Source organism: Onychostoma macrolepis, chromosome 07, assembly GCF_012432095.1.
Source record: "Onychostoma macrolepis isolate SWU-2019 chromosome 07, ASM1243209v1, whole genome shotgun sequence".
Classification (NCBI taxonomy): Eukaryota; Metazoa; Chordata; class Actinopteri; order Cypriniformes; family Cyprinidae; genus Onychostoma; species Onychostoma macrolepis.
Window position 1 is genome coordinate 18,685,208 of NC_081161.1, and position 27,676 is coordinate 18,712,883.

Sequence of the window (27,676 nt, forward strand, 5' to 3'; positions counted from 1 at the left end):
TATGAACTACAATCTCTGGTATTTATTTATTTTTTTTTCATGGTTAACGCTTAGTTAGCTGTATCCCCATACAGTAGCATTATGAATTGATCAGCAAATGTGTAGTTTGACGGAAATATTATTGGTTATTTTTCAATAACAGTTCTTGTAGAAATATGTCAATAAAGAGACATTCTCTTGCCAAAAAAATCACTTCAGTTCAGCATAGAAATCTAAAATGAGTTACCAATAACAAACAAATCACAAGAAGAAAACAAAAGAGAATCCGCTTAGTCCAACACCACAGATTTTCTATGTAGGCCATTTAGGTATCAATGATCTAGTCAAAGTGGCTTCTGTAACTGATGCAGTGCTCAGGAACACTGAAGCAGATCTGGACACTGGAGCAAGCTAGCATTCATATACAGACCCTCTGAAAACAGAGACATTGTCATCTTTTTTTTTTTTTCAACAGCACAATGCTGTTTTTTTTTCTAGTGTCCCAATTTATCCCACCTATTATGTACAATACAAATGGTAGGAACATTTTTTATTGAATACAAAAATTAATTAATTAAAAAAACACATATGCTGTGAAGCAACAGTTTATCCTTTATGAAATGCTTAACATGTGATAATAATTCATCTTCCATATATGAATGGCAATAAGGGTAAAAGTAAACATCTGGGGCCACCAACAAATTAAAATGTAAAATTAAATACAAAAAAAAACAAACAAACATGTAAGATGAAATATGTTTTCTTGTCACATTCAGTAGATGACTCTCTTAATTCATTGCTAAAATGTAAGATTAAAACCTTACATACACAATGTTGTGTGATGAATTCCCTGCGGGCAAACACATCTATTTAAAACGAAACTTGTCAGCACATGTGATGAATTAGAGGTATATACTTCATGTACCGTTCTGATGCCTTTGACATATGAACCTATTAGGTTTACTTCAGCAGTTGACTGGTGAGACCAGTATCACATCTTCTTATCATGCCGTCCAAAATGATTAAAAGGGGGAGAGAGACATCACACATCAGCTTTTATGCTGAGAAACATTTTGAGAAAGCAATACACAAGCTGGTGAAAAATGGCGGAGCATACAAACACAACCTTTTGCACGATTGGACAGACGGCACATTTCACACACTCATGTTAGGTGAGGTATGCAGTTGCCAGTCAAACAAACCATTCCAGAAAAAAAGTGATTTCAAAATACACAACAGAACATAAAATTCTATAGACAATGGTAAAATAATAACTCATGGTATATGGCAGATACAACACAAACATATAAAAGCACACATACACAGTAAAAAAACAGTGGTTTACAAATCACCTCTATTGAAAATAATGCAATTCTCAAATAAACAATACATGTTTTAAGCACCGGGCTGCTCTCTGATTTTGTCCAGTGTGGGTTTTTTTTTCAGTAGGTCATTGGTTTCCATAGTGACATTAGCAGGCTATATTTTATTTCATTATTTATTTCCTCATAGCCATTTTTGTCTGAAACTCGCACAGCAAACGATCTTAGAAACCGTATTGCCTTGTCCTCAGCCACTCAGGGTTATTTCATATCTTGCATTTGGTTAATATACTATTATATCCCACACACATGTGGCATTGGGGCTATAATTGTACTAGCCTGATGTTCACTGATGTATGGAATTCATATTTATTTTCATAGGTTGTTGGCATATACAGTTATAAATATATTTTGTGAAAATATGCTGAACCTAAAATCCTGAATTTCCAGTGCCACATTTTAGACACTACCTTGACTTAAGGGCTGTAATTCAAGGCAATTATGCAAACCTATTTTCTGAATTGAAGTTAATTGATGTGTGTTCCGAACACTGGCTTCTATAAATACTAGAAATATGTCCTATCCCACAAGCTGCATTTGCAGAATAATCCAGGCCCTGACAATGAAAGCTTTCCCTTTTTTGTTCAGTAACAGGATTTTTCATGGGGAAATGTAACCATTTATACACCTCTCTAGAGTCGCCGCATCCATCAGGCCCACCATTCGTATCTAAGTGCTGCATACGATTTAAAGTCTGCTGTTTTCAGTGGCCAGTTTTTGTTTCCAGTGTCTCAAAAAAACGAATACACATTGGTGCAAAGGGATGTAATATGCCACAAAAAAAAAAAAAAAAAAAAAAACACAACTCTCATCTCATTGCTCTCATAACCATCTCAGTTGACCTTAATTCTGTCATCAAATGAAAGTAAACCATTCATTCCCCCAGTTCTCAAAATGTAGAAATGAATTTGTGATTTCATGATTCAGTCACTTCACATATCTTTAAATAAATAAGATTTGTAAAGACACTTGTTAAAATAATTATACACCCTGGCTCTCACTGACATTGCTGAATGTCTTAATGCACACTGTCATCTTCATTACGACAGCATGTCCACAACCAAAATTTAAACAGCATTAGTAGAGTTCGGTTCGTCCAACATGGTCAAATTTGCGTCTCCTGCACGTTATCCTTTGAGCTGGCTTGGATTAGTAAAGGTTCATGCACTGAACTATGCAGCGAGCTGAGAGCGGACACATGGTTATAAGAAGTTTTGTAGGAGTTGTAGTGGTTGTAATGCTCATGCTCCAGGGGCGGGAGAGTCAGGTGACTCTCCATGGCCGGAACCCTTGTCAGCTCCTCGTGTACGTTGATGATCTCGATGGTGCGGGCTGGCCCATCGTGATCCTGCTGGTGGTGCTGCTTGCGCATCTTGTAGAATATTATGAGCATGACGGCCGCCATGAGCGTGATGGCCACAAAGCAGCCGATGATGATCTTGGTGGTTTTCATCACTTCCTCCAAACCATTGAGAGCGCCATCAATGTCTATGTCAGTCACGGGAATGGTGTACGCTCTCTCGGTGGCAATAGGTGTTCCCCTTGTTGTCGAAGAGGACGCCCAGCCAAAAGATGGCTGCACCGGTGTCCTACTCTCCCCATCGATAACGGTTTCAATTGTCTCTACAGTGACCGTAGTGAAGTAACTAAAGCCACTGTTGTCGACGGATGTCACATTGAGGACAGCGGAGGCCGAAATGTTGCCTAGCATGTTGCTTGCGATGCAAATGTAGGTTCCCGTGTCCTGGATGGTGACGTTGGTGAAGTTCAATGTTCCGTCGTTTTGGACGGAGATGCGCATCTTGAGTGCCCCATGTGTTATGACGGAGCCATTTGGTGTTAGCCAGCTGACCGAGGTCACTGAATTCGTCCGACATTTGAGCTCTGCCGCCATTCCTTCTGTCAAATTGAGGTCAACAGGTGGCTCGACGATAACGGGCGCGTAGCACTGAAAGTAGCTCTGGTCCAGCTCGCCAATGTAGCGCCCCTTGAGGCTGGGAGGGGAATTGCAGCGGGCGCAGCAGCTGGTGTTCGTAGGTACGGTCTCTCTTAGCCACCAGCTCAGCCAAAGAATGTCACAGTTGCAGTTCCAGGGATTGTGATGCAAATGCACTCGCTGCAGGTGGTGCAAAGGTGTGAAGAGATCGTGGGGCAAAAAGGTAAGGTTGTTGTGAGCCAGGTTGAGCTCTCGTAAAGAGTGCAGGTCATCGAAGGAGTTTCGTTCTATGGTTTGGACTTGGGCGTGCATCATCCACAGCTTCTGAAGATGGACGAGACCCTTAAAAGAACTGGGCTGAATGACGGTGAGCTGGTTCCCGGACATCTCCAGCTCATCCAAACGAATCAAGGGCTGAATATTGGGGACCTCTTTGAGGTTACACATGCCCAGATTCAGGTAGCGAAGGTTACTCAAGCCCTGAAATGCTCCACTGGAAATGTAGGAGAGACGCTTCAGCTCTCCCAAGTCCAACCGCCGCAGGGAGGGCAAGCGACTGAAGGCATCAGACGGTATGCTCTCAATAGGGTTATTCCTAAGCCACAGCTCTTTCAGTTTTGATAGATACTCAAAGGCGCCATTTGGGATGGTTGTGAGGCGATTGTCAAAAAGCTCCAGAGTGTTAAGGCTGGTCAGCCCATTGAAGGCGCCAATCTCGATGTTGCGGATGTGGTTTCTGCTGAGCTGAAGAATCTCAAGGTGTCGCAGGTGCTTGAAACTGTCTACTTTGATGACCTGGATCTGATTGTCCTGAAGGTTTAGATACCGTGTATTGGTGGAGATGCCATCAGGGACATCCTTTAGCCCTCTGCGTGTGCAGATGACCTTACTAAACTGATTACTGCAGGAACATACGGAGGGACAGGTTTGGGCTCGTACCAATCCGGCGACAACAAGCAACTGCAGGGCTAAAAGCAGGAGAAACAAGGGGTCAAACCAAGCCCCTTTCCATCTAGGACCTCTCAACATCTGGCGCTGATGGTAAGAGGTCATCTTGTTCAACATTCATAATTTAATGCCCGCTGAGTTTCTCTCCCCAAACATTTATAGGCAGTCTGAAAAAGAGGAAAGAGGAAAATAAATCTGTTAGCAAAGTATGTCAAGTTGACTTGTCAGCGTAGCGTGATGGCAGTCAAACAGAACATCAAATTCCGCTGATGTTCTGCAATTTATCAAGCAGAACATTCTTCTGTCAAGTGGAAATGCATGTACATTTCTGATATTCTGATGAAAACAAGTATTGCTGTTTAGGCAGTGCGCATGCAAAACAGAGTTTTTGTGATGTGATTGATGAATTGAGCATCATTACTATCACAGCTGTTAAATGAGCCTGCACATAGAAGCACACACACTACAATACATTCAAAGTGTAAATGACTGAAAGATGCAATTTCTTGATTTATTTTTGTTCTTGCACTGCATGTAATAGCAGACCTGAGTTTAGTCAACTAGTTCACTTTGACCTCACTATTTTTCATCCCCACTTTCAAGACTGCCTGAAATTAACACAGTGAAAAAGTTAAAAATATAAATTTATTAGGAACGTAATTTTCAAAGGAAAAACTAGCCACATCCAGTAAAGAAAATGCATGTGTGATGTTATTGTAATGCTTAAAAGCAATATATTTTTTGTACATTTGTTTCATTTTAATATTATCAAGTGCCTTAAGTGTGAAATTCCCTAAACCACCCTGAATCTTTTATGCTATGCACTAAAATGAGATACTATATGGAAATCCTGTCACAGAAAGCTGTCAGAGGGATGGATTAAGGTGCAGACAGGTCCATCACTGGGCATATCTAGCAGATAAGGATGTGTATTTGGCTTGTATATTCAACTCTATGTGCTTGCACATGCTATGAAGATACATAGCAAACGAATTGTCAAAACCCACAAGAAATGTGCCACTGCTACAGCACACACTAAATTTAAAAATCCCTTCACCCTGCAAGTCTCTGCTCTCATTACCTGCTCAAGTGTTCTTATGAAAAATAAGATGTCTTATTACCTCTGCTGTTGCAAATAGGTTACTATAATCAGTATAGTTATAAATAATAAGAGGGAAATAAAATGAGAGAGAAATTCGGGACGCCTGAAACTCTCTTTGACAATCAAAATTGAATTTCTGTATATTATGAAGTGAAGCAATTGAGTATCTTGAAATACGTAGAAATGCTTTCATTTATGAGATCAAGATTATAATTACTCTCAGAATCTCTTAACACAGAAATGAAATAAATATGAGACAGATAGCTTACCGAACAGTATGGCAACAGCCGATGTGGACTGAAGTCGCATGACACCAATAAAAACGTCAACCTCAATGCATGAGTGGGCTGCATGTTGGTTGATATACAGTAAAAAAATGCTGCAGATGATTGTGAACTTGACTTTTGTCAGTATTAGATTAGTCTGTTGTTAGAAGCAGTCTGAATCCAGACTGAAAAATATCACATACTTTGTCAGTGACGATCAAGTTTAAATATCTCAGTCTCCTTAGAGTAAAATTAATGATTCAATTAGAATTATTCGTCTCTCTTGTCTGTAATATCCTATTTAAACGTCTCGGATGGTCTTACTGTGCATCTGTGCTGCTGATCATCTTATAAAATTGTTAAAAGTGAGGACTCTGATTGATTTAGTCACAGTGAGACGTTAATCTTGCTAGTAGGCAATGAATGTTAGTTAGCAGCAGCGTAATTGACACCTTACTGTGAGAAGCTGAGAGAACTTCCAATGGACGCACATTTAATGGAATGCGTGAGGTAATCAGGGCATGTCCTGGCAGGAGCCTCTTTTTCATTACAAAAAAATAACCATGGAATTTACAGAGGTAGCACAATAATCTCTCAGGTATTGATTGAGTGATTAGCTCGAGGCCTGCATCAGAAGTGGGAGACACGTGAATTACCACACATCATCCTACATGCATAAAACCTACAAGTATAAAATAAGTATAAAACAGCAAGACTTAGGCAGGAACAGGAAGTTTTCTGACACACACTTTTCACAATTGTCACATTCAAACTCACATGTGTTTGACATATTTTAAACCAGTCTCTATCTGTCTGATTATGCAAAGGCCTCATTATACACTCGGTCACGGTCACTGGGGACATACAGAACCCTTTCAAATGGAACTAATATGTACACTGTAGGTAGTAATATGTACCATTTAGGGGTAAACTATTTTTAAAGTACTAATATGTACCTTATTGAGATATATATATGTTGTTATTATTAAGATATAAATATGCTGCAGAGAAAAATTCCAAATAATTTGATGATATTTGCATAATATTTTGTTTCTTTGAAAACTGTTGCCATTTCCTATAGGAATCAATACTTTTTTTAAATCACAAGCAGTAACAGCATTTTAATGATCATAAGCAATTTCATAATTATTCGAACACATACACAAGGCTTGTCCTTGCTCTTTGTTGATGATGATGAATCTTGAGAGTAAAGCACTAATATAATGCGTTTTGACTGAATTTTTCCCTGCAGTACTCTTTCCAAAGCCTCCATATTCCTTGAGGCCTCTTACGCCAATCAAATTAATTACTTTAGTGCTCCACAGATAAAGCTTTAACACATATATAATAACATGCGCACACACACGCACACACGTTTGTTTTTGTGAAAAGTGGGGACATGCCATAGGCATAATGGTTTTTATACTGTACAACCTGTATGTGTTATTGCCCTACGCCAACCCTACACCTAAACCTAAACCTACCCCTTACAGGAAACTTTGTGCTATTTCAGATTTTCAATATACTCCATTCTGTGTGATTTATAAGTGTTTTGAAAAGTGGGGACATGTGGTTATGTCCTGAAAAGTCACCTTCTCCTTGTAATACCCATGTCATACACTTGTCATTATACAAATTTATGTCCTCATTTGTCACAAAAACGCACACACACACATACACACACAAAACAATAAAGACAAAGATGAAGTTGCTGAAGCATTTTTTTGAGTAAACAAATTAAAATAAGCTTCTTTACAAAGTACATCAGTATAAAAATCTAATAAACAATAACCTCCTTCAGAGAGCTGTTGAAATTTTTTTTTTTTCATCTTTTGGACGAATTTATTTTAATATTGTCTCAAACAGACACCCTACTCTTGCTCAAACATTATATTCACCTGAGTGCTATAGTATAAGCTCATTTGCAATCAAAATGCACAGCTGACAGAGTCCTGCAAGTTCACTGTTGGCTATAACTTGTTCTCAGTCACTCTCTGCATTTTACTTCAGAGTCAGTCTGATAACTCTTTAAAATGCTAAGACATCAGAGAGAAGAAGTGAAATGAGTGGACTGGAAAATGATGAATTATTCTTTTTTTTTTTTTTTTACAGCTCCAATAGGACACTAGGAGGGACACTGATTAAAGTCATTATACCAACTACACTCTATTGCACTATTTCTCATTATGTTGTTTATCCCCAGATTACAAAATAAATATTTTAAAAATAAATAAAAACAGCTCATAATGATCTGAATGATTAACTGAGATCTTTTTCCATGGCAGGGTTATGTATTTGGTGGTAAATCAGCCAATTAATATTCACAGAATCGTATGGCTTATCCTTGGAAGCAATCTTTCGGTACACTGTGCTCCACTGTTTGTTATCTCAGTAAATCTCTGTTTCCTCCATTTAGGACACCAAGGGTCTCCACAAGGACAACGATCGATTTAGTGTTATAGAGGAACATACTGTACATCCAAATGCAGTCAAGACATGGTTGTGTTGTGAGTATACGAAGCAGTAAATATCTCGCACTAAACACCTAATAAAATGTGTGGGAAATATTTAATGCTTTTAACTAAGGTAAATTGTATGTGCATAATTTCCCTTTTGCATTTTCACTGCTGGGGTTAGAGGCAACATAAAATTGCATAAGCAGTTATTAACTAAATCTAAATATTATGTAAAAACATTTAAATACACAGTACAATGTTCTGGAGTGTGCTCTGCTTATTTGCCCTAGAAGTATAAAAGGACAAACCAAACAACACGCTAAAGTGAGTTCTCAGGAGACACTGTTGGCTCCTCAGGACCTGGAAACAATGGCTTACAGAAAGGATTTTGCTTATGGGACACCTGCCAAGGTCTTTACTTAAATGGGGAGACTGTGTTGAAGCCAAAGAAAAGGCTTTACGAATGGAAGCCCACTATTTAAATTTACAAAGACTGAAGTGCACAATAAGTACATGCCATGTTCACCTTGAGTAGACAATAACATTAAACAATGGGATAAAACTGACGTTGTAGTATGATTTCAAAGTAATTGTGAAAAGTATGATCCTTTGCAATTTATTTCACGCTCATTAAAATTATTGCAACGTTCCAGCTCATTGAAATAAAACCAAAATCCTTTACTGCATTAAACAACAAGGTGTACAATACAATTCAATTCAGCATCTGAACGCCAGTATATTCTAAGGAGAGTGATGCACATCTTTCAAATGATCGAAGCCCTATCCTATCCTATCCTGTTTAAAAAACAAGTAAAAAATCAATACCTTACTTGCCTCTTAGAAGGGCTTTTCAAGCAGTTTAGCCAGAGAAAATAGATACAAAACGAGGCAGTAATGCAAATTACTCCCACATAGATCTTCCTCAGCTTCCTCTGTGCATCCAGTAGGAGTCTTAGCCTGTCAAGTCATTTAGACTGAAGCATCTATGGCCAGGTATAATCGCCATAATCATTGGATTGTGCCAAAATAACTTATGCTGCCTCCATTATCATAATGACACTGATGAATAATCAGATGAAATGGCCGTAATCACTCTTTTTCCCCCTCGCTCTTCTCTGCCTGTGTGGGTGGATCAGGCTGCAGGGAGATGTTGTCCATGGATCTAATGCTCACACCAAAAACGTCTAAAGCCAAAACTTTATGATGTTAGTATTAGTGTTGCAGTACTCAAGACTTGGTCAAGGTCATTTTGGTTTTGGTTTTGATTCTAATACTGCCCATACATGACATGACTTTCAAACTCATCAGATTGCTGTTCCTTTCACACTATACGACTCTGGTTTGCTACTCTGGTTTGCACATTACCTGACCGATTGGTAGCCAGGGGTTACACATTACACAATAGTTGACTATAGGAAGAATCCCAGACTGTCTTGTTTACTAAATGCATGCGCTAGAAGAAACTTGTGATCCAGGTTTTCTGTGTGCTGATTGGCAGCAAAAAAAAAAACAAGAAACACGAATATACTTTGCCCTGTATCCTGCTCTCTCATTGGCTGTGTGTCATAGCTGGTGTCATTTTCAGTCATAACACATTTCACACTGCACGGCAGGACAGATATATAGCCTGCTAAATATTTCCAAGGCATCTGCGAAGCATTGTGCTTCTCTTAGATCGCCTCTTTGATAATTCACACTATGCAATCGTCACTGATGTTAATGAGCACCGATTTGCCTTAGATTTTGTGTTTATCGATCTTTAGAAAACTGTCAGCGAGCGAAAATCAGGAAAATCAGTATACGCAGCTTAAGAGGACTTGAGATTTTATTTTATAATTTTATAATCACTAAATTGCCGGTGCATTGTCTAATTAATTTGTTATCATTATTAATGTGATTGGATCTAAAACTTACTGCTTTAAATGCAATCAACATACTGTAAATAAATATATACACTTATTTCTAATTTGATTTCTTTTGTTACTGTTGTTATTTTTGTGACTGTTCTTTTGTTACAAAAATATGACTAATGTTCACAAAAAAAGTACTTGTATGAGATATAGTTTTTTTATATTCTAACATATGATATAAAAGAGCAAGAGAGCTGTTTTCACAAATATTAGCATGATTGTTAACGTGATATTGATTTTACACCAATATTCAGTAAACCGGAAGCTAATATTAAGTGACTTACATTTTAGACACAAACGTTTTTGCACCAACAAACTGTTGTGTATTTATGAGCAACACACAGCAGTGTTCTGTTACTGACAGTTATCTTTGAACAGAAGTTGAATAAATGACTCGCTAATTAAATGATTTGTGTCATATTATTTAGTGTCACTTATTTTTCCATCATATTTCTATATTAAAAATATTATTTTTTAAAACATGAATCTCATAACATTATTTACACAGTAATAATTGTAGTGAAAATGACTTTTTATTATTTTTTCAAGACATTAGGCAGTAAGCCTAAATGTGAATCCTTCAGATGAATTTAAGGAGTGCTGGTCTGGTTTTAGTCTTGACCCGGTCTCACTCTGCCTTGGTCTCAGTTTAGGTCTTGTTAGGTCTTGAGTACAACACTATTGGGATTTCCTTATGGTATCCTGCTAACATTCATTTACAGTTACCTAGCCTTTAATAATAAGTTCATGTAATTACTATTGATATTTGAACATTCCATTAGTCTTTCCGCTTTTAATATCACTACTAATAGTATCAACCTGATGAACTTGTTAAAGAAACCACCTCAGAATTATCATTAGCTCAGCCCAGATACCCTTGGGCCTTCAGACGAGAGCTCCAGCTTTCAAGAGTTTGAATCTGCTGATATATACACAGGCACAAACACACAGAGAATCACTTGCAATTTAATTGTTTTTCCTCTGGCCTATTAAATCAAGAAAATGAAATTGCAATCATTACTTGTAAGCATGTTAGCAACCCTCACTTGGGAAATTATGACCTTCCACAGTTAATTTAGTCACCTATTTATATTCACAGCAAAAAGAGAACTTGCATTCTCTAATGAACAACACTCAACTGTGCAATACTACAGGGAAACTCACAGTTATAGAGGAGTTACAGATATTGACTTAAATCAAATTTGCTGTCTATATTTACGGCCAGTTGCTAAATCATTAGAGGACCTCATGCCGATAGTCAGTTTTATGGTCTTGCGATGGCCTTAAATATTGACTGGAATCATTTAACCATGAGATATGGCATGTACTGTCCTGCAGAAAGCTATTTGGATTTGCTGGAGAATAGACAGTGCAGTGCTGTATTAAGCATGTGACTGCAAATCTCAGGCAGAGGCAGGAGCCGTGGGGGTAATTCATTGGCTGTGGGATTGGTGCACCCCCATGTTTCCTGATGTCGTGAGGGCCTTGTTAGCAAAAATATTGGTGCACTTTTAAACTGTCAGGACTTCTGCCAAAACCACATCCCACAGCACTGCAGCAGGTTAGTGAAAAAAACTGGTTTGTGAAGATTTAATCTCCACCTTGATCATATGCTTGAGCACGTATAGCACTGTTGCGCCAGTTAACGCGGTTACTGAAAGCAGCTCTCGATAAATTGATGTCAATGCGGCACCAAACATTTCTGTGTAGCTATTCTGAACACACTATGTGGGAACATCAGGACTTTATCTGATTTGCCCATATAATGGTATTAGTCATCTTCATCACAACAGACCCTAGCAGATAATCTATTAGAGCGGAAGTGTTTGAACGACACGTATGTGGCTCTCCAACCACATCCCTGGGAGAAAATCCATATTGTAATGGGCTAAGTTGTTGAGTAAGAATACAATTACTAGACAAAGACAGTCTTGGCAGGAGTCGGCCTTGGTGGAAATACACAGCTGGAGGGATGAGGATCTTGCATATTCTCATTGTGTTTTAGAATTTGTTAGTGAGCTGTTCACAACTCAACTGTCTGTGTGTAAAAACACAAATATATTACAAAAATAAAAAGTCCAGAGAAAGGTTGAGAAAAAAATAAGTAGTTACTAACACCCAGTTAGTTACACTTTTTATTGTCCCTGCTGTTTCCCCTGTGGTTAAGTCAAAGTACTTGTAATATCTGTAGTGACAGAGCACAAGATGCTCTTCTTCCAGACTATGCAAGCAGAGCGATAACTCCTGGGCCTGGCCCCTTCAGTTTACTTCAGTGTTCAAATTGAAAATCAGGGAGGCAGAGTGCTGACCATGCTAAAACACAGCAGACAGCAATCTTTAAAAGCGCACTGCACTGACCCCTGAATGCAATATACACGAATCCAGAATCACAGGGACTGTACCTCATGAAATATGAAATGTAAAATCAAGAGTCACCTTTCAACATGTACCTGCAGTATTCTAGACCTCACACTATGCCCAAATACGCAAAATATACTGTACAATGAGAATCTTCTATATAATATATCTGGATTTCTTGTAAACGCGGAAAGTTTTTGCACTGAAAAGTTTAAAACAAAACTTTTCATAAAATGCATAAAAAAACAACAACACATTATTCACCCTAATTATTAAGTAGCCAACGTATTTTTAATAATAAAAAATGACATTAGAAAAATTGGTCCCAATTAGGTGGACTTGACTATGTACTTGCATTTAAATTAATCATTTGATACAATGCACTTATTGTGTATATACAAGTTTTTATAGTGTACTTATATTTTTTAAAATACCTGTATGTAATTAATTTCTGCAATTACATCTATAATTACACTGTTGACCCAACCCTTACACCTTAACCCACCTTTAAACCTACCTATACCACCAAACCCATCCCTAACCTTACCCGTATCCCATCTCAATAGCAGCAGGTGTTTTGTGATACAATATGAACACAATAAGTACATTGTATTTATTTTTTTATGCAAGTACATAATAGTTAAGGCCACCCAATACAAAGTGGGACCAAAAAATGCATATTTTTGCACCTGCTAGCCTGATAGTACACAGTAAAACCGGCTGGACCAGTGGTCCTTCATGCTTACTTTTTTACTAAAATTTGTACAGTTCACATTGTATGCATAGTGTAAGATTGCTTTGACAGTTCATATATCAATATATAAATAAAAAGAATAGTCTTAAAACTGTATTATCATCTTAAATGGTATGTGGCACACTCTTTCTGCGATCTTTCTGCATCTCATGTGTACAGGTGCTTTTTACATACAAGAAACATATTCAGTGGCAAAGCGCAAGTGGTTGCCATGGTAACAAACAATGATAAATGCTTGTAATAGTGAGGGAAAATATCCCATACTGAGGCTATCACTAAAGATTGACAATGAGGAAAATCAGCAATTTTGCATAAAATTGTTTTCTCTATGTTGTTTTAGATCATGCATATGCTCACTCCTTTCTGTGAAGGACCCAATTATGCGCGGTACCACGATCTTTCCATAGGTACTCTATTCTCTCAGACACACCATTGCGCATATTTCCTTTTTTAGTTGAACTAATCCTTTAATTGTGTACATTTAATTTACTTTATTTTTCAGTTTCACATTAATTTTTAGGTAAAAAAATTTAATTCAAAGTTTGAATTGGAATTGCTTACGTTATTGTGTAGGCAACTGCACAAAATAAATAAATAATTACCTCATAGCACCACCTAATGTCAAAACAGTGCTAATACCAGTACAATCCATCCAACCATTCTCCAAATCGCTCGTCCTATGTAGGGGTCGCAGGGATGCTGAAGCTTATCCCAGATTCTTGGGCTGAAAGCAACTGTATAATTGTCTAGGATAATTGTCTGGTAAAATTGTCGATAATTGTAGTACCTGTAGTACTAATACCCTTCTCAGCTATGTATGCATATGTACAGTAGCATATAGAGACTCTGTATGTTTAATAGCTTTCTGGCTAGAAATGAACTTAAACCTTTAACTAACTGAATTTCCATAGGCCTAACTTAGCAAGAGTCATGTATGCTGAGCTGTGTGTACTGATATGACATGTAAATGTAAATGTCCATTCTTAACTCCAGGGAAAATGTTGTAGGCATAATTGCATACGTAGTGCTTAGTATCTTCTATTAAAGATGCTAAAAATAAGTATTATTATATGCCAAAATCATAAAGTAATTGTAAATAGAATTACTCTCCTCACGAGTCCCATAGTACAAAGACAAAGCGTAAAATCCGAAAAAAGACATCTACGTAAAAGCAGGGCTAAAATGTCTGAGCAGCTCTGCTCTGCTGTGGCCCCTGTTTGACGCTAGTATGATTTAAGAACAAGGGGTGGGTAGAGTGAAACGCACTATGTATCATGGTTTTTCAGAGAACCGTGCCATGTTTTACTGCAGTGAATGCAGGCTTTCCTCTTTCAAGTTGCTGTGATTTTAATTCAACGACTGGACCCCACATTGTGTCCAGGCTGTTGCACAGCAGTTGTGAGTCAGAGCTTACTCTCACTCTCTCTCTGTCTGTCTGTCTACTTCTTTCTGCCTCCCTTTCTCTTACACAGACAGCTTGCTTAGGAATAATTTATGGCTTTGCATTAGAGCCTCTACAGTCACTACTAAACAATTGCAAAAGCAAATTGATACAGTTGTTTACAGTTTTTATGGTCTGTATCTTTCGAAACGGGTGTTTTAATAATGGCTGAGATCAACCAAGTTCAATTCCACTTTGAAGTGCTTGTCATTGTTTCCTGTTAAATCTACTGCACAGCCAGTCCATAAAGCATTGCTCTGGCAACGAGAAAGAGATACTGTCAAGAGTATACAGCATGACTGTTTTCATCTCGCATCAAACGGAATGGGAATTTACAATGCTGCATGGCACACTACGTTATGTAAACACCCGGGGTCCTTCTCCATTTGTGCAAGGTACCTCTCATATTCAGTGTCCCTTTAAGGCAAGTTGATGATGCCCAGCGGGCAATGAGCATACAAGTACAGCTACTACTGTATCTCCCTGAATGTGGAAAGCTCCAAAAACTGAAATAAAATCTCACAACAATGGTACTACAAGTTTTACTTTAGCTCAAATCACACAGTTTATCTGGCTATATCAAGTATTGTGCATGCAAGAGTAAACAAACTCTCTTTCTAAAAAACAAAAACAAAAAACAATTGGCTTTTTTAACTAAAAGTCAGAACTTTTCATCCTTATACTGTAGCTGCTAAATTTCTATTTGTAGCCAATTTCCATCCCTCTATACTGTCACTGTAGACATGTAAACACTTTGACAGACCTTGAGAATCACAAAACTTAACTGTCATTAAGGCTAAGCTTCAACATGTTCACTACTTCTGTCTAGGGCATTTCATAAAGGAAACGTCACTCGAGTAACATTTATACAAATGAATTGTAATGGTTCTTGTGGCAGAAACTTTTGAATATTTAAATGAGAGAGGGATTTGAGTGTTGTAGTAGAGGGAAAGAATTTCAGTGAATATCGGCTTAAAGGGACAGTTTACCCAAAAATGAAAATGTTATCATTTACTCACCCTCATGTACGTATGACTGGACCTGTATGATTTTTTTTTTCTTCTGTGGAACAAAAACTAAGATATTATTTTTAAAAAATGTCTTACTTGATCCATAAAATGAATGTCATTGGGGTCCAGTGTTGTTTTGACTTCCAAAATATATTCTTTTGTGCGCAATAGAAGAAATAAAATCATACAGCCTACTTTATGATACTCCTTTATGTCACACACAAAACAGAAAATAAATGTAAGACAAAGTAAATTGTAAACAATGACAGAATTGTCATGTTTTAAATTTTTCTAATTGAACCTACACTTCCATTCATTCATTTTTTTTTTTTTTTTTAAAGAAATTGATATTTTATTCAGCAAGGGTGCATTAAATTGATCAAAAATGACAGTAAAGACTTTTACATTGTTGGAACTTTCTGTTTTCAACATTGATAATAATGAGAAATGTTTCTTAAGCATATTAGAATGGTTTCTGTAGGATCATGTGACAGTAATACAGGAGTAATGGCTACTGAAAATTCTTGCGATTACAGAAATAAATTAAATTTTTAAAATGTACTGAAATAGAAAATTTTATTTTAAATTATGATAATGATAATAGTATCATATCAGTCATAATATTACTGTTCTGTACTGTAATTTTGGTCACATAAATGCAACCTTGGTGAGCACAGGAGACTTTTAGAAACATTTTTAAAAAATCATACCGACCCCGAATGTTGGACCGGCAGTGTGTTTCTAATACAGTGATGTTTTGGTGGTGCAGCAAAAAGAAGTGAGGTTTACTAATGAGTCTATGTTATTTTGCCCACAATCAGAAAAAGTCATTAGCTTTGCTCCACTTTCCTTTCAATATCTCCTTTTTTTTTCTGGCAAACTAATGTGAAGATATATCCATTTTGTCTGCCTCTTAAACTGAACTCAAGAGACAGAGGACGACAGAGCAGAATAGAGAGAGTCAGGAGACTGAGGCAAAGAGTGATAGTGGTGCATTAAAAGGCAGAGCACATACAGTGCAGAGCCACATTCATTATTCATTAGCTAAGTTACCATGTGTAGTAATTAAAACACAAAATCTTTGTCTAAAACAGAAATTGCTTTAGCAGAAGACTCCAAAAATTCATTTCTGGAATTAGATTCATTCTTAGATTGTCTCAATGTACACCATGCATTCAAAAGAATCAATCGATGGCGATGCATGCCATTGTACAGATACTACAGATGTGGCAGATTCAGTGTTGCCATGAGAACTTAGTGTTTTGCTTTGTGATTCTGCTTAAAATTAAACTTGACAATTTTGGAAGGCAAAAATAGAGCAGCCAAGAAGAGTGAGGAAAAAGACAACAACGGCCTGACCCTCCTGGTTGGGCACAAATGAAGGAGCCACAGCTAGCATGGTGCTCATCCCGTGCATACAGATTGCATTACACAGCCAATCCACTCAAAGAGCCTTTGCTCCTCTAATGCACTGACATGCCTTAGTGTGTGGAAGCAGCCAGTTTCAGTCAGTTAAATGGTCCCCCATGGTCGATTAATACAAGGGAGACTGTCTTACTCATCAACCACCATGCTCAATATCGATGAAGGTCCCGTTACCGAGATGATAGCTGTTGTCATTATCACACCTACCACTGTTGCTCTCTGAAAAGTAGGACTTATAGAGGCTGACGCTTCTTATATTGACTCGTGGTGTATGAACTGAAGCCTGTGTTTAAAGGGGTCCTATTATGCTTTTTCACTTTTTGAATTTTAGTCAGTGTGTAGTGTGTATGTTTGGGCATAAAAAGATCTAAAAAGTTACAAATCTCAAAGTCAACTCCAAAGGGAGATATTTCGTTTTAAAAAAATCCCTTTTCAAGAACTACAACGAACGGCTCGTTTGGACTACATGCTACAGTTGTTTTCCTGTATTTGTGACATCACAAAGTGGCCCATTAGAATATCATTAAAATAAATCCCGCCTACAGAAATTTGAATGGTTGGCTGGTGGGGAGAACTCTTGGTTGAGCACTGCACGTTTCAAAATCAAAACCCGGTGCGGGTGTTTTTATATCACTGTATTTCTGAAGGAAACCGACTGTCTTCAGAAAATTTTGGATGTCATTTTCATTTCATCTTGCATGCAATGTCTGATAAAGCAGCGTTTGTGAGCAGAGCTCTGCTTTGTGTACAGCGTTACTGGGGAAACCTCGGTCTCTCCTACTCAAACAGCACCTCCTGATGGCAGAGAATTAATTTGCATATACAGGTGCATCTCAATAAATTAGAATGTCGTGGAAAAGTTCATTTATTTCAGTAATTCAACTCAAATTGTGAAACTTGTGTATTAAATAAATTCAATGCACACAGACTGAAGTAGTTTAAGTATTTGGTTCTTTTAATTGTGATGATTTTGGCTCACATTTAACAAAAACTCACCAAATCACTCTCTCAACAAATTAGAATATGGTGACATGCCAATCAGCTAATCAACTCAAAACACCTGCAAAGGTTTCCTGAGCCTTCAAAATGGTCTCTCAGTTTGGCTCACTAGGCTACACAATCATGGGGAAGACTGCTGATCTGACAGTTGTCCAGAAGACAATCATTGACATCCTTTCACAAGGAGGGTAAGCCACAAACATTCATTGCCAAAGAAGCTGGCTGTTCACAGAGTGATGTATCCAAGCATGTTAACAAAGTTGAGTGGAAGGAAAAAGTGTGGAAGAAAAGGATGCACAACCAACCGAGAGAACCGCAGCCTTATGAGGATTGTCAAGCAAAATCGATTCAAGAATTTGGGTGAACTTCACAAGGAGTGGACTGAGGCTGGGGTCAAGGCATCAAGAGCCACCACACACGGACATGTCAAGGAACTTGGCTATAGTTGTCCTCTCCTGAACCACAGACAACGTCAGAGGCGTCTCACCTGGGCTAAGGAGAAGAAGTACTGGACTGTTGCCCAGTGGTCCAAAGTCCTCTTTTCAGATGAGAGCAAGTTTTGTATTTCATTTTAAATCCAAGGTCCTAGAGTCTGGAGGAAGGGTGGAGAAGCTCATAGCCCAAGTTGCTTGAAGTCCAGTGTTAAGTTTCCACAGTCTGTGATGATTTGGGGTGCAATGTCATCTGCTGGTGTTGGTCCATTGTTTTATTTTGAAAACTAAAGTCACTGCACCCGTTTACCAAGACATTTTGGAGCACTTCATGCTTCTTTCTGCTGACCAGCTTTTTAAAGATGCTGATTTCATTTTCCAGCAGGATTTGGCACCTGCCCACACTGCCAAAAGCACCAAAAGTTGGTTAAATGACCATGGTGTTGGTGTGCTTGATTGGCCAGCAAACTCACCAGACCTGAACCCCATAGAGAATCTATGGGGTATTGTCAAGAGGAAAATGAGAAACAAGAGACCAAAAAATGCAGATGAGCTGAAGGCCACTGTCAAAGAAACCTGGGCTTCCATACCACCTCAGCAGTGCCACAAACTGATCACCTCCATGCCACGCCGAATTGAGGCAGTAATTAAAGCAAAAGGAGCCCCTACCAAGTATTGAGTACATATACAGTAAATGAACATACTTTCCAGAAGGCCAACAATTCACTAAAAATGTTTTTTTTATTGGTCTTATGAAGTATTCTAATTTGTTGAGATAGTGAATTGGTGGGTTTTTGTTAAATGTGAGCCAAAATCATCACAATTAAAAGAACCTTAACCTTAAACTACTTCAGTCTGTGTGCACTGAATTTATTTAATACACGAGTTTCACAATTTGAGTTGAATTACTGAAATAAATGAACTTTTCCACGACATTCTAATTTATTGAGATGCACCTGTATATGCCGCCACAAATAGTGTAACTCTGTGGGACTATGGTATAAATAAGTTCAACTGTAGGCTATAACAGTTTCACTGTAATTCATGTTATAATGTTAGAATTAACAATAAACATAATACATATTACCGCTGCACTTATCTGTACATAGTATCTAAAACGTGATTTAGCCACACACACAAAAAAAAAACAACAACAATAACTTTACCACTCTATGTCTTGTAATATCCATGCGTGCAAAGGTTCTGCACGATCCTCTTGTTCAATATTCTCGGGGTCTGAATTGATATAGCAATATTGATGAACTTGCTGTTTTGGCAAGGGGCGGGGCAGTACTGAAATACCATCTAAGCTGTTCGCCAATCACAACACACTGGGACAGCTAACCAATCACAACACATTTCGTTTTTCAGAAGGTGGGCCTTCATCAAACCCGGAACTAATCGAGTTGTTTGTACCAGTCTGGGGAGAGAGGTATTGTAATAATGTAAATTATGTGAAAAATAATGCGATTTTCGAATCACCAAGCATGAGAGCATGTTCTAGTACACCCCCAAAACAAAATCAAGACTTTGTAAAAGAGCATAATAGGACCCCTTTAAGTCTTCAAATGAGATGGGTGGATGCTGATGACAATCTGCTTGATTAATTTATTGATGTATGGAACGCCCTCATTTGTTTGCACTCTTATCAGCAGAGGGATTATCCAGCTGGACACTCGGCATCCATTTGCGGGAATGAGATGTGGCTGAAGCGCCGAGGTATCTGTCACACCGGCACAGCGCTGTCACATACAAAAAACATGAATTACAACGTGAGCTTCTGCTGCATGCGCGTTCGAGCGGCAGCACTCACTCAGTGAAGGGAATGTGCTACAGCAACCCAACATCTAGCTTCTGGTGTGAAAGCAGCACACTGCCCCAAATCTCATTCAGCACACCTACATGTTCCTGTGAGCTATGTTTTTCACTGTTCAAAACAAATATTTCCGCCTAGTCATTAACCTTAATGACTGCACACCACAGACAATGCAGAAGAGAACAGGGGAGGCAAACAGTGGTAACCATTACTTTCCCTGCTTGAGATGACAATAGGAGCAGCTGAGGGCCTCCGAGCTATAATCTGACTGTGGCCGTATAGTCTCCTCCGTCATTAGTATTGACTCTGCATGAAGCCTGGCCAATTGAAGCACTCAGCTGCAAGCATGCCGGCACACATAAATCCAGTGTGCTTCAAGACCCTGAGTGGCTCTCCGAGGAGGCCAGCACATTACCTCAATTCGTTCTGTTTTCCAGTTTCATAAAACAACTGGAATATATGGATAGTGTGGTAAAATCTCCAACAGTAACCGAATGAAGTGGTTTAGGATGAAATCAATTACGATGCAGGAATTCCCTAGGGATATTTTTTAAGAACAATTATGAAGCAGATCTGCCTCTAAACTAGATGAGTGAAATCTGAAGCTTATGACCACACGTCAGCTGCAATCTATATTACAGTTTTTCTCTAATTGATTGAGAAACAACACTTTTTATGGGACTATATCCTACTTTTTATTGATACTGACTGTCTATAATGCTACTGTATTGTGTATCACACTGAGCGTTTTAAAAGTATAGATTTCAACAGTAGGTCAAAGTTTACAGCAATGTGTTAAATGTAAACAGAAAATATTCCAGGTCCTAGATATTTATCAAATATAAATGTATGACTGACAAATTTTGATGTTTGGAGCATGTGATGACTTGTGAGGATTATGACAGTTGCACTGAGAATCAATTCATCAGTTTTGATTAGCAAGCAAATTGTTCTCTACTCTTGTGCCAAAACACATGCAGTTTACTTGAATAAGAAGCTGGTGTGAACAAGAAACAGGTTTTGAGTGATCAATTAATTTAAAAGAGGTAGTAAACAGGATATAGAATTGCAATTTGAATTTGAACACAAACCTAGAGTAAATTAAAAGTCATTGAAATTTTGACTGCAATTTTTTAATTAGAGAAGCTTGTCAAAAAAAAAAAAAAGTTTAAAACAAGTTTTAAAAGGTTTGAAATTTGATGTTTTATAGGCCTAAAGGGACAAACACAATGATAGGACAATAGTATGACAGAACGCCAGAATGACAGAATAATAAAATAGATAAAACAACAGACAAACACATAATTGACGCTTTATTGAATAAATGGTAATATGATCACCTAAGCCAAACACATCAAAACAGCATGAATGTATTTATATTTTCCTGCATTTGCTGCTCAACCACTCTGTCCAGACACTGTCGCATGGATAGCAGTATGTGTCAGTATGCGTCTGCCGAGATGCCAAGCTGTTTCAATCTATATCCGCCTCTGCCATCATATTAGGAGAGTCTGTTGGTTGGCAAATGTTTTTATTGTGGAACAAGCTTCGACCCCGGACCCTGTCACAACAGTATGTATTCTAGGAAGTCTGTGATTTATCAGCCTCAAAGACACGGATCTCTTTGACACACTTCTGTTTGTGAATCCAGGCCAACTGATCTGAGAGGCTTGAAAAAGCCAACTGCCTTCAAGTTCCTCTCCCATATCCGAAATATGCTGAGAGTGGGAGAAGACATCCTCTTGGGGAGGGGAGGGTGGCTGTTTGAAAAGGGGTTCCAATATAATGAGCAACCCAGATTTGTACTGTGCCTTCCATGGCGGTGATGACAAACATACAGTGCAATCAAGGCAAAGTGATATTTATAAGCTGAGCTGAGCTGAGATCACCTCCCTCTCTGTCTCCACTGACTAATCTCACTGAACAGTACAATTTATGCCATTTGGCTCATCTGTAGGATATAGTGTTGACATAGGATTTCTGAATTAACAATCAACACGGAGGCTGTTGCTATTGTGTGACAGCACAATCTCTATGGCGGGCTCTGACTGAGCCGCAAAGCCTGAGTATTTCAGATGCACAGACATTTATTACAGTTATCGAGGCCTGAGGGCATGGGAGTCAATTTTCATTTTCACTGAAATGAGAGGTTTGCTTAATAAGCTGCTCAAAGGACCTATCTCCATAGTTTTAAAATGCATGAACTCTAACCTCTTCGTTCCTATGCATCTGTGCAACACCCTGGCTCCTCTCCAGTGCGCCAAATGTCTGTCAGAAAGGATTTTTGCATCCGCGTTAGGCATTAGACATCTGCTGCAGAACTAAAACCAGTGCAGCATGTTCGCTCCATCATTTATCTGTAGCCATTTGGGCTGCATTCTGTTCCCCAAGACCTACATCTTTTTCTTACGTAATTCACATTAGGCGATCTGCTCCTTGCAACGACCACAGGCAGACTAATTATAAATCATACACTGATATCTCCATCACATAATAAAAAAAGACCATGAAGGATCTAAAATGCGTTCGAGCAAAAAACATCAATAGGTGCACTTATATAGCAGTTCTCACAGCTTCACGGGTCTATAAAAGAAGCCATTTTGGATGGATCTAATTGTTAGCTTGTGTCACTATGCAGGGTAGCTCATTACACATATGCTTGATGAATTTTGCTATGGCTCCAAGTGGGATTTGAACCCATGACCCCAATATAACTCGGCAGGCAAGTAGGCAATGAGCAAGGAAACCAGGTTAGGCCATTCCAGGAGCACATTCACCTCAGCGCAGTCTAAATTGTTAAGGGAGATCTACTGTGACAACCAACATACTGCAGGTAATAAACCACGGTATCTTCGCTCCGGTACAAATTCACAGAAGAGTAATGTGAACAGGCATTCACTGAGGCCACATGACCCAGCAACAGCCTTTGGTGATTCCAGAATTATCATCAGCAAGAATCTGCCACTGGAGACCTTATTAAACATAAACATAAAGCCTGAATAAAACACATAAAAACCAGAGGGTTTCTTCATAGCTCAGTCATCAGATATGAGGATTGTTAAAATTTACAGGATAAACAAAGCTTTACAAGCTTGTTCCTTGTAGTCTTGTGTCCAGTATTTTTTAGCAGAATGATTCTTTAATTTATTGGCAGTACTAATGAATGAAACAAACTGATTGACTACAGTGAAAAAAAAAGTGGTGCGGGAATGAATTTGAATTTAATTTTCTAGTAAATTTCACAAAAAATGACAAAGAAATGGCAAGAAAAACTATGAATTAAACCTGAAATTTTGAAGTACAAAAAATAATTTTTCACAGTTTATCGTTGCTAGTATTTTTGAGATGTATAGTGTAGATGATGTTGTCTTCAAACACAACAGATAGATTTGATCAATAACCACAAAAGAATTGAATGTTGGTTGTTACCATTTCACAATGGCTGACATAAGCATGAATGCATCTAACAAGTGCTATCGATTCTACAGTAATGGTCCAAAGGTCAAACATTTTAGCTGAAGAGGAAGTCAGACATTTATCCTACTTAAAATTCCATCATTGTACTATTGTTACTTTAAATTCTGCTGGGACAGAGTAATAGGGATGCCGCACGATTAATAAAACACCATTTTTAAATGAAAGCCAGTGTGGCTGTGTGTTTGGCAGAAGCGGTGCTCACTGCTGGCTGGATTATATCTTGTCTAACAGCACTTCCTCTGACCCGAGAACAGTACACCATCGGTGCGGTCATTCATTCGGCCTCACTGCATTAACACTCCAGCACTGAGAGAACAAAAATTACATTTACAATTTTACCAAAGGGCAATCCTCCCCATTTTTAGCACATCTTTTGCATCTAAAGATGAAGAAGCTAGTCTATATAATCCTTTCAATCTATGTCATTAAACTTTTTTAATTTTGCACAGCCTGACCCACGTTAGAGATGGTCTTTATAAAGCATCAGGGTGGACAGAAGCATTTCAACTGCTTCATTTTTCTCTAAATGGCAGGGATTACGGAGGTTAATGTGTGCGATATTGGCTAAATGCTCTCGTTTACAGGCTCCTCCTTGCCTTAGAGGAACTGAATGGTATCTGGCATTTTTTTGGCTCAGCAGACACATTCAATACATTAACACTCATCTTCATGACAGCATGCCAGTGCCTGCATTACACAATGAACCTTGTTTCTTTGAACTGCTTCTGACATATTATCAATCAAATAAGAGCTTGGGGATAAGGAATGTCCAGCCCAAGAATTAATTTCAGGTCACAATTTAGAAAAGAGAGAAAGAGAAAGAATGTTTCCACAGTAGAAAGGTGGAGATACTCTACTGGAAACAGTAGAACTCGATTCTTGCAAACTGCAGATTAATATAATGATTTTTTTTTTTTTTTTTTTTTTAAATTGTGACCCCAATGGACATGTGATTTTAATCACACATTTAATTTTAGAGAATTCATTTTCCCTAAAATACTGTAATTGAGCTATTTGATTCTTTTATTTAAGCTGGCTAAGATGATTATGGTCCACAGTGGACTGAAAATGCTCAGAACATCTGTCATGGATTATTTGCAGTGAAAGGGAAAGTTAAAGCCCATTTAGTATATTTATCTAACACAGAGAGAATCTTTATTATATCTGCAAGCATTAACTTGTCAAATATTGTTGTTGCTCTGTAACTCTTTCATTTTAGGAGCTTAAGAATGCTTGAAGAAAAGTATGCATTAAGGACATCCATAAAAACGAGAAACATGAACTGGCGCATTTAAGTCTTATTTGATTGAACTTTTTATACAATGAAATTAACCAATGCTTACATTGATATGCAATAATTTGCTAATTATTGCAGCCCATTTTTTAACCTGCTCATAATGTTCTTTCCTACCATAAAGAGTAATGGTTTTCAGCACCTTCCCAAAAAAGACAGCTCCTCAATCCTCAACACCACTGGTGAAGCAACAACCCACGAATCCATGAATCATCCATCATAAATTACGTAAGCTCCCTCAAAAACCAATACATGGCACAGAAGCTTTTCCAATGAATCAGACTTGCTTATAGTGTCCATTACAGCACCTCTCTACCTTAGTGAAGTTCTGAAGCCTTGTGAGGGTTGAATGTTAAATGCAGATTAGCACCAGTGTGAGCTGCCAGCCTTCCTGGAACTTCCTGGGTTTTTTTTTTTTTTTTCAACCACAAATTAATTATAAAATGGTTATGATGCAATGTGTTAACTAATAACATTTACTTATGGGTATTCAGGAAGCCTCAAAAGTCACTGGGGTCTATTAGAGGCAATGAGAAACAGTTGTGTCGACCATCATGGATACACTGCCTCTTTCCCCTTGTCTCTTTAGAGCATAGCAATGCACATGTGAACAGAATATGAATGACCCAACGCCATATTCTAGCAAAAGTAATGGTAAGTAGAGCAATAGAAAAGCATAAGACAGCTGAATAAATATCCCCAAATGTACCACATCACAGCCTCAGAAATAAAGCAAATCATAACCCTCTGCAGCATAGATAGATAGATAGATAGATAGATAGATAGATAGATAGATAGATAGATAGATAGATAGATAGATGGGAACACATTCAAAATATGAAATGCATCCATTCAACGTCAACTTAAAAAGAAAATAGGTTCGCTTTAAAATAGATCTGTACACACCGGTTAGATTAGGCTACGGATCCTTACCCATTTCTGTCAGGAAATGCGAGCTGTGAGGCGATATCAGTAAATGGGAGCATCACTGCAGCCCTCACAAAACCCCCAGTTCATGTAGAATCCATGCACGATGTACGGAGATGCAAGTAAGAGCAGCGCGCTCTAAAGCGCTCGGTGAGCTTTGACAAAGCAAAGCAGGTGCAAAAAAGGGGGAGGGGGGCTGGAAGAGAACAAATCTTCTACAAAATCTGTAAAGAAATCGGGGATAAATCTACCACCGTTGACATGTTTTGCTGGACACATAAAATAAGCCTAGTATCCATATCCGGGAAGGAAATGTCTGAACCACATGGGTTTTGAACAGCCTCCCTTTGGGTAAAATCCAGTAGAGTTAGTACTTGGTAGGTTTCACTGATCGAGATGTGCCCTTTAAAACCACTGCCATACACCGGCGTTCTTCAACGCGTACTGGCCCCATGCTCCTCAGATCTTGCCCACCTCCACCACCGCAGTCCATAGATGTAACACAACGTGCTGACTCCGCTGAACGCTGTTGAATGTGTTACAGCATCACCTCAGAGCCTCCTTGAGTGCGCACTCCTTCCTCTCGCCTTCATCATTTCTCGTGAGCGATGTCCACTGCAGAGCCTCCTCAAAGTTGAACCATCGGCTCAACATCCAGCAATAACGTTTTAACTCGCGTTGCTAAGGGAGCTTCTGGCTAATTCTGCACTTTAATGTCAGCGAACTAAACTTAATACGTTCCCTTCGTGAATATCAGCTCAGCTCGTCCAGGTTCATTTGAAGCGACGTTTGTTTGGCGCTGCAGTTTTCTGCTCCGTTCGCTTACAAATCGCTGTTGCGCCGGCCAGCTCTATGTTTCGTCAGAAAATGTAAATAGAAAGTCTAAGCACACGGAAAGAGGCACCGTCTGTGAAAATGTGGCTGAGGAGAAGGGAATATTTGCAGCGATTGACGGATGATATATTAAACCTGACACTGCGCGTTTGAAACGCATCTGTTGCTGAATGATGCTCATCGTTGTGTGTGCGTGCGCAGTCTTTAGTTACTCATTTCGCCTAGAAGACAAAAAGAGCAGCATGATATCTTTATTTAAACTTGCATTTATTAATCTGTGTGGTGTGGATTTTCTCTGTAATGTTTTTTTTTCTTCTTCTTTTTGGCGCAAATTGATGTGGGATTGCCACCTACCGGCATGCGTCGCCCTCTCGTATTTCTGTTCTCTGCCAACCATCGGCAGGATAACACTAAATTTTATACGCAGCATTATTGTTCCTTTAATACAGAGCCTTAATGTACGCAAATAATTAGTTTTTACTACTGTATACAGCTTTACATAATTCTTTGCGAATCTATAAATCAAATTTGAACAAATTTATTTTATTTTCTAAAATTTAGTTCCTACGATTTAGCACATAGCCTACTCTTCTAGTGGGGTACAACGAAGCTAAAAGCCCGTTGGGATAAAAGGCCCCTTTGGATGTAATTTTCTCCTAAAACACTGCAGGACAACAAACAACACTAAAGCTGTTTTCTAACTATTTTTGTTTTAGTAGGGGTTGGGAGTTTGCAATGAATGTGCAAAGTGGATCCATACTGACTGATGATCACAATGATTTATTTGTGAAATGCACATTAACTAAAACTGTTCTTTCACAAACAACTTAATAATGCAGAATAAAAAATAATTAAGTTGTTATAAAGTATGATATATTATGAAATGACAAAATAATTGAAAGCAACTAAGAAAAAGAATGCCTTTGATGAA

The 27,676-nt window shown here is 38.3% G+C and overlaps 1 protein-coding gene across 3 annotated transcripts; it reads right to left on the reverse strand.

Moving 5' to 3' along the window:
* On the reverse strand, positions 1 to 27,048 carry lrrc4cb (leucine rich repeat containing 4C, genome duplicate b). 3 transcript variants are annotated; one of them, XM_058780582.1, is made up of 2 exons: positions 25,918 to 27,048; positions 1 to 4,412 (listed from the first exon to the last, which is right to left on the reverse strand). In XM_058780582.1, the coding sequence occupies exon 2, from the start codon at positions 4,360 to 4,362 to the stop codon at positions 2,467 to 2,469; it is 1,896 nt and encodes a 631-aa protein (XP_058636565.1). In that variant the 5' UTR covers positions 4,363 to 4,412; positions 25,918 to 27,048; the 3' UTR covers positions 1 to 2,466. The 3 variants fall into 3 exon arrangements, with proteins under 3 accessions (XP_058636565.1, XP_058636566.1, XP_058636567.1); XM_058780583.1 differs by having other exon boundaries at positions 25,891 to 27,048; XM_058780584.1 differs by lacking the exon at positions 25,918 to 27,048 and adding an exon at positions 23,893 to 24,378.
* Positions 27,049 to 27,676: the final 628 nt, after the last annotated feature.